Source organism: Borostomias antarcticus (genome assembly GCF_949987555.1).
Source record: "Borostomias antarcticus genome assembly, chromosome: 21".
Classification (NCBI taxonomy): domain Eukaryota; kingdom Metazoa; phylum Chordata; class Actinopteri; order Stomiiformes; family Stomiidae; genus Borostomias; species Borostomias antarcticus.
Window position 1 is genome coordinate 15,612,747 of NC_140254.1, and position 8,640 is coordinate 15,621,386.

General features: G+C 43.2%; 2 protein-coding genes across 2 annotated transcripts; one reads left to right on the plus strand and one right to left on the minus strand.

Annotated features, from left to right (window-relative positions):
• Positions 1 to 617: 617 nt before the first annotated feature.
• Positions 618 to 5,184, plus strand: rit1 (Ras-like without CAAX 1; the record flags this gene model as incomplete). The annotated part of the gene is made up of 5 exons (XM_084455626.1): positions 618 to 699; positions 1,733 to 1,789; positions 2,126 to 2,199; positions 2,952 to 3,143; positions 3,317 to 5,184. 5 exons carry the CDS (start codon positions 618 to 620, stop codon positions 3,545 to 3,547), a joined length of 636 nt encoding a protein of 211 aa, XP_084311752.1. The 3' UTR covers positions 3,548 to 5,184.
• A 1,196-nt stretch (positions 5,185 to 6,380) lies between these two features.
• Positions 6,381 to 8,640, minus strand: mterf1 (mitochondrial transcription termination factor 1). The gene is made up of 2 exons (XM_084455459.1): positions 8,614 to 8,640; positions 6,381 to 8,153 (listed from the first exon to the last, which is right to left on the minus strand). The coding sequence occupies exon 2, from the start codon at positions 8,121 to 8,123 to the stop codon at positions 6,948 to 6,950; it is 1,176 nt and encodes a 391-aa protein (XP_084311585.1). The 5' UTR covers positions 8,124 to 8,153; positions 8,614 to 8,640; the 3' UTR covers positions 6,381 to 6,947.

The following is an 8,640-nucleotide window of genomic DNA, read 5'->3' on the forward strand; positions in this document are numbered from 1 at the left end:
GTTATGGAAGCTGCTGCTAGTTGTTGTGAGCTCATGAGCTAACTGGCTATCCCGCTCTATGCTCTGATTGTGCTGGATTAGCATTGGAAGCATTGAAACTGATGTGTCCAGGCGACAAGACCTATCTTAATTTATCAGACATTATTTCATGCCATTTCAATTCACAGCAATTTCAGTGGCATGACTAGCTTCCGTTCTACCAGTCCTGAACAGAAACAAGCCAGCCACGCACATAAGCCCGGCTGGACCTGGCCTGGTTATTTCAAGGACTGAGTAGGCTGTAGTTCCAATTCTTCCCTGGGGTGTCGTCCTCCCTGTCATATGGTAGCAGGCCTTGGCTTTAGCATGATTCTCAACATATAGGCTTCCTGTGCATCTACACCAATGACAGCCTGACATATTTACTCTGTATACTCATACTGTATATACGGTCAGTAGTATTCAATATCCTGTGTACAACATGTGACCATTGTGTGTGTGAGACGGTAGATAGAATTGTTTTTGTGTGTGTGTGTGTGCATGCGTGCATTTATGTACAGTCTAGGTATGTACAGCACTATTTCTTGTGCACTGATGTGTATGCATGTGTGTGTGTGTGTCTCAGTGTCTCAGTTTGAATGGAGTCATCAAGAACCTCTGGGGGCCTCTCCCGTGAGTACAAGTTGGTGATGCTGGGAGAAGGAGGAGTGGGTAAGAGTGGTGAGTACGATTACATGACCAACTAATCAGCAACCCCTTGATTCTGCTTGTTATATAACCCTCCTCACCTCTCCACTGTAGGTGATCTGTGATCATGGTTTTGCTGCTCTTCTGATCTTTTTTCTTCCTGTCACTCCCATCACCACAACCACCACACACACACACACACACACACACACACACACGGACGCACACACACACACACACACACACACACACACACACACACACACACACACACACACACACACACAGAGTCAGAGACAGTCACTTGTGGATAAGGGTGTTGGCTGCCATTCTAGGGAAGGGTGGTGCGGTGTGGGTGAAGATGCACCAGTGCCTAGCAACCGCCTTCCTCTCGTGGCCTCTGTTGCCGTGGAGACTGCCGGTTTTCACCTGGTACACATAGCTCAAACCTTCACAGAAACAGGATGGAAAGCGGTATGATGTGTTTCATGCTGCCTCCCTGCTGTTGTATAGAAACCAGCGCTCTGGTGCTAGAGGAGGGGAGACGTGTTTTGTGTGTGCGTGTGTGCGTGCAGTGCAAAGCCGCAGGGCGTGTCTATCTCTTTAAGCACCATCACGCTGAATATCTCTGGAGAAAAACAACACAACGAGTGAGAACTGCTGGAGGGAGAGAGAGAGGGGTGGGGACATGTCGTGTGTGTGTGTGTGTGTGTGTGTGCACTCACGCATGTGTGTGTGTGTGATACATCATGTAGTAAAGTCTCCCACATTGCCTCTAATCCTTCTCCCTGTCTCCTTAACCCCTGTTTGGCCTTCCATTTATCCCTATTCCCTACTTATTGCTGCTTTATGCTGTAAAACAAGGTTTTAATGCAAAGGAAATTTTTTCCAAAACAATGCTAGTTAAATCTTATTTCTTTCTCTCTCTCTCTCTCTCTCTCTCTCTCTCTCACACACACACACACACACACACACTTTCTCTCTCTCTCTCACACACACACACACACTTTCTCTTTCTCTCACACACATTCTCTCTCTCTCTCTCTCTCTCTCTTTTCCCCCTCAGCCATCATCATGCAATTCATCAGCCATCGGTTCCCTGAGGATCATGATCCTACCATAGGTGAGATAGCCACAGGTGTCTAATTGTCCTGTAACTACATTTGCCCTCTTCTGCCCACCCCAAAAACAAATAATAAAATTATAATTAATTGTTAGTAATGAATGACCTACAAACAGAAACAAATGAATGGAAATTGATAGATTTACACATTCTTCATTAGTCATTTACACAATTTCATCTAATTTGTAATGCATGGGAATTGCATAAAATGGGGAATATGTATGTCTCATACTAATATATATACTTACAGATAGCTTTCCTTTTTATGTAATTACCAGTAGCTAAACAGTAAAGATGCTATGTTACTGTTGACATGCCACTCTATGGCTTTCTCAGAGGACGCTTACAAGACTCAGATCCGCATCGACGATGAACCAGCCAACCTTGACATCCTGGACACAGCAGGACAGGTAACCTTCCTCATTCCTCTCTCTCATTGGCCACTGTAGTTATCCATCCACAATCAACACATACATTCTTTCTGTCCTTGTCTTTCTGTTTCCCTTCCTATTTTAAGCACTCACCCATTGCTTTTGTCCCATTTTTTCTATTTTGTCCTTCTCGTCTCGTCTTCTCGTTTTCTGTATTCAGTTACAGCAACCTTGTCTATCTCTCCTCAGCTTGCCATTACTCCCTGTCTAGCACACACACATGGTGGTTTCATATCATAGAATTAGGAATGTACTGCGTTTTTCTGCTAAAAAAAAACTTTGAACATAACCAGGGATATGGGAGTACAAATAGCTGTGTTTGATAGCAGTCTGCATGCATTTTCCAAAAGCTGTGCAAGTGGCTTTTGAATCAGCTGTCTCAAGTGACCATTGAGTGTAATTACAGACATGCACGTACACAGACAGGGGATTGTTTTTAGAGTCTTTGTAGAGAGGTGTCTGAAGTGGCAACCGCCCACTGCTCATTCAGATGAAACCTTTTGTTCAGTGAGTCCTCCATGGCGATCACTATGTGGAACTGAGAAAAAAATCTCATGTAACAGCTTTTCATAAATACTTACAGAAAGAGACATTTAATGCTTAAAAAAACACACAAAAACAGACAAACAATTTAAGGAGGAACCTGGATTACATAATTAAGTCTCACACTCTAATCCCCTCTCCTCCCCTTTCTCTCATATACATCCATACACGCACGCCCCTCTCTCCAGGCGGAGTTCACAGCCATGCGGGACCAGTACATGCGGGCAGGCGAGGGCTTCATCATCTCCTACTCCATCACCGACAGGCGGAGCTTCCAGGAGGCGCGTCACTTCAAGCAGCTCATCGACCGCGTGCGTCGCACCGCTGACACACCGGTGGTGCTGGTGGGAAACAAGTCAGACCTGGCGCACCTCCGACAGGTGAGGTCGGGGCTTATAGAGGGAGAGAGGCCCCATCTGGTCAGGCAATGCTTGGTATAAAAAAGTAGCAAACTCAAGTCGCTTATGATCAGAAATGTGTGCAGTGCAGCTATGGCACGATAAAAGGTAGTACTAGAGTCACCTGTAAAGAGTGTTGAACTTTGGTTCGCCAGGTGTCGGTAGAGGAGGGCCGGGAGCTGGCCAGGGAGTTCCAGTGCCCCTTCTTTGAGACCTCTGCCGCGTTCCGCTACTACATTGACGAGGTGTTCGCCGCCCTCGTCCGACAAATTCGCCAGCGAGAGGCGGAGTCCGTTCGAGGGAGCGAGAGGAAGACGAGGAGGAGCCATTCCTTCTGGAGCCGCATGCGCTCCACTTTCCACAAGAAACAGCACTCCGAGCACTGAGAGAGGGGTCATTGTGGGATACGCAGTCCCCCAGTGGGGGGCTGTAATCTTACGGCCTCAGTTCATAACTTATCCCCTGTGATGGGACCATTGACAGATTGACTCTTATTTGAGCCAGAATATAAGTATTTGCAATGAACAATTAACCATCTTTACTGGAGATAGTAGCCCATAAACTTCAGACAAGACAGAAAGCAAGCAGATATGTGCTTGTTGTGGAGAAAATTGGGCTGGTTTTTAACGACAGCCTATGATAGCATTAGTATCGAATGAAACCGAATTAACTAAAGATTCGTCCTTGTTCTCTTTTAATGCAAACAGCTGTACAGATTAGAGTTTTTCTGAAGTTGAAAAAAGTTTGTTGTTGAAAAGACACCAGAGAGACGTGATTAAACATTGTACCTCACTGCTGGGATGGGGAGGTCAGGGAAAGAGAAGGTGCAAAGAACTGGAAGGAGTATTGTGTGCAAAGAAAGATTTTGGTCTCAACCAAGCATAAAGTAAACACTTGAGTTGTTACAAAGTGGCACAGGCCATGGAGAGTGTAGAAAGTGAAACAGGTGGTTAAGAAAGATTTTGAGGCTCTTATTAAGCAATAGTTAATAGATAATAGTCCTTATAATATGCTTATTAATATTAACATGTGTTAATAAGCCATTTAGAAGTGTTAATATAATTATACTGTAAATACGTTTATTGTGGTTGGATTATAAGACATTTATAAGAAACTTGTTAACAGTTTATAAACTGCTTAAGAATATTAATAAATATCCTATAATCTAAAAATAAACATTTATAATGCCATTATCAACATTTATAACACTTATGTATTTTGACACATTAATATTAATAAGAATCTTATAAGGACCTTATTACTTATTAACTAATGCTTAATAAGAGGATCTTAATATAAAGTGTTACCGATTTTGAAATACAAAGTAGCATGAGACATGCTGAGGGTGAAAATAGAGGGTTCAAGAGGATGTGGAATTCATACTGAAAGCCAGCCAACAAAGACAGAAAGATTTATTGGGAAAGATATTTAGAGCAGTAAATGTGACATAGGCTACTTACTGCAGAACGATTAAACGATAACAGAAAATTGCATTATATTGCAGTTCAATCGTATCTCTCTTTATGAGGTCTGCATGGGGTTTGCTTAGTGAAAGCTAACATGGATTGCAATTGGCTTGATGTGTCAGGATGAGTTATGTGAATTGTTGACCATATAGGTTATGGCATGAAGAGGATGTTGACAAATGACAGAACATACTGTGTGTGACTTGCAGTGGTCCACTGATTAACTTACCCTGAACGGGCTGATTGCTGGCTTGGATAATTATTTTGATTCCATCCAAGTTACCTAACAATCACTGGATTATTATTATTATATATTTTTAGAATGAAATTTAATGGACATAGTTGCCATTTTTATGTAGTAAAATGTTTGTTCTCATTTATAGTATATTTAGTATTATTACTGGTATAGAAAATACCAAGTACAGCACCTGTCCAAAATGGTGCCCACTCCTCTATATGCTCATAGTAGCTATACCAGCTGTGCACTTATTTCAGCACTCCGTGGATCTGGTAGTGCCACTTAAAAGAATGTATGTTGTTTTCATTTCCATGATCATGATCATTTTGTTTGTTTTACTTAATTTATTTCTTATCATGCAAACAATAAAACTGTTTAGAGAGCTATTTTCCAAGGGAGGGATTTGTTTTTTGTGCTTCATCTGATATTAAGTTCGTTGTCTGTTACAGTCATGCTTGTTGCAGTAGAACAAGCTCAAAGGAAACACCTGAGTTGTTACAAAGTGGCTCAGGCCACTATGAGTGTAGGAAGTAAAACAAGTGAAAGTTGTGGAATGCAGGCATGAGACATGCAGACTGAGGGTTTAAGAGGATGTGGAATTCATACAGAAAGCCAGAGAACAAAGAAATACTATTGGGTAAGATACTTTGACATGGGTATACAATCTAAATGTATACACAAACTAGAAAGACCTCCGGCTAGGGCTGGGTATCGATTTGAATTTCAAGAATCGATTCGATTCCGATTCACAAAGTTAAGAATTGATTATCACGATTCGATTCAATATCGATTCTGTTAGTGTGACTAAAAACTATTTTTTTCTTTTTTTTTTAGCTGTAACCTTAATTACATGACTGCCAAGTTATGCAACACATCAACAGGCCTATTACGGCTGGGTATCGATACTGATTTCCAAAAATGAATGAATGAATGAATCATTGAATGAATTGAACTATTCATTCCTTCATTTATTCATTCATTCATTAAATAAAAGATCGATTTTGGGATTCATGAATCAATTCTGAATCATTTGATTCAGAATCGATTTTTTTTTAACCTAGCCCTACCTCCGGCCATGAATGCATTTTGTGGCTGTGCGGCAAACATGTAACATGCCAAACATGTAAAAACATTCGGACTGCGATACATTTCACAGGAGAGTATACGGAGACTGGTACGATTACACTGTGCTTCCTGTCTCTGAAAACCACTTTATCATAGTTTTTCCAACGCAGTTACGTTTTCCCCATTGACTTCCATTGTAGTCCAGTGAGAGCCTGCATAAAATCTGCAGCTAACTCAATATTGGTGAAATTATGGTCTCTATGTTTCATGTTCATGGTAGACAAACCACAAATAGAGCTAAATGTCTAATGTCCCTTTAATATCAATCAATCAAATCAATCAAAGCTTTATTTGTATAGCGCATTTCATACCCAGAGGCAACACAATGCGCTTTACAGAGAACAAGGGAGGTGGGCATACGACCCACTCTCAACATATTCCAGAGGGAAGCAAAAAAACAGTAATCACCCTGTCACTATGATGTGTTTAATTTTACCCACCCAAGAATTTCCCTCGCTGATACTGTACACTTGTGTACACTGATGTGACATCATCTGATTTGATTTGATAACCAACTGCCACCATGGATACATTTATTGCAACCATCTAAAATAAATGCTCTCCTTTTAATCACATAATTGGAAATTCACTTTAGATTCTGGAACATCTAGGCCTACTAACACACAGGCACGCTTATTTTTGTAGAGGACCACAGAAGGGTGTTGTTAACCTTGCAGCTATGGGAATGACTGGCACCCTGAACAGATAATCAATGCATAAAGATTAGCCTAGTTGACTGAACGCTACCAAATAACAAGCACTCCACCGCACACTGGAAATGTGAAAACAGTGTTGCTGGGAGTAAGAAATAACATGTAAGTATTAACATGTTTAACAATAGTTATTGTTATCATAATTCAATAGAGATGTGCAACAACCTATGGTGTAAATAATAGTTATATGGTATTGCAAAGGTAAGCATATTGGCGTGTGCAAAAACAATAGGCAAGGCCTGATTTAAGTCATTCCTCCGGTGTTAGACTCTGACACGAGTCTTTCTAGCTTGGCATCAAAACGTTTTCGACTGCTGTCCAGGATGCCAATGCCATTCTTTTTAAAGTCATAGCCCACCCTATGTAACTCCTCCAATCGCCCTGCTAAGTTTTGCGTGCTGTAATCCAGGACTTTCGGTTTCTCCAATACCTGCTGAACTGTGACCCCTCCCTTTAACAGACAGTCCAGTTTACAGCTCAATGTATCTGGGCCTATGTACAACACTGCTGGGAAGCGCACTACCAGTTTTCTAGTGTCCGCTGTCTGACAGCCTTCTGACAACAGTCTCTTCTCCAGCTTCTCAAAGTTATTTTTCAGGTAGTCATTTGAGAGGTCCAGGATGTCAGCCCCGGAACGCTGCAGGAAAGCCAGCAGTTCCAGATCGCTGAGCTTGAGCGAGTCTCTTAAGAAGTGGACGTTTGCCTTGACTCTCTTGATGCTGCGGATGAGGATGTAGAGGTTCTTGGTAATCACCACTTTGGCAAACCCCTCGGGGTCCTCCCCGCCCAGCTCTGCGCACACGTCCTCCAGAAACTCCACCATCTGCCTGTTGAGCTCCACGCTGTTGGAGAAGGTCCTTGGCGCCGTGGTCAGCAAGCAGTGGAGCTCCTTGGCGTTGAGGCCCAGCGAACTCAGAAACACAATGTTCTTCTCCAGCTTGTCGTTGTCACTCGAGCGGAAGAAGGATTCGGGGGAGCGGTCCAGGATGCTGATGATTTCGCCGTCGCTCTTGAAGACGCTCCTCCAGAGCTCCCAGCGCTGGTCCAGGTGCTCCCCGGACCGCGTGATGGCCCGCGGGAAACGGGAGATGATGCCGGCGACCACTTTGCGGCTGGCGCCTTTGCTCTGGAGAAAACGGGCCAGGCCTTGCTCGTTGGTGATGACTTTCCGCAGCACGCCAGGCTGACGCTGGCGCACCATCTTCACGTCCACCCCCATGAAGGTCAGACTCTCCAGCAGGGACTCGTTTTCAGGCCCCACCTCTGGCTTGGCATCACTGCCATTTTGCTTGGTGGCACAAAGCCTCCTGGGAAGGCATATGGAGGTTCCGACAGTGGGAGGGGTGGCGTAGAGGCTAAATGAATATAAAGGGGCTTTGTGGAGGCTCAGCAGAGCCCTGACAGCTGGAACCGATGTCATCTTCGATACAGTTGAGACATCGCATGAGACCTAAGGGGGGACAAAGTGATATAATGCTGAAGAATCTAGACTTATCATATCATGGTCATATCTCTGGCTGAACGGGTCGCTCTCAGCTCAGGTACCCTGCCTGCAGTTAAGTTATGCTACTGGCAAGATACGTTTCCATAGTCTGCAAATCACTATGTTGCAAATATGAATAATGCCCTACTATAGCAAAAAATGGTTCTATCGTTTCAATCATTGCTACTTTTTGTTTTAATTTTAATGCAAAGCTACCTTCAGTTAGCCTAGCGTTGACAAACTAACGTTATAGCTAGCTATGCTAACACTCGGGCTAGTACGTAAAGACAAGTTCAAGGCTAAAGTTAGCATCTCCCCTGGAAGCGAGGATATGTAGCAACATCTGGCCCATTGCTAATGACAACTGTGTATTTTGTGACTTGTAACTGCAACTTCTCTGGTTTAGCTAGCTATTAGTGACACTCACCACGCTTGGTTTCTCCACCTGTGTCCA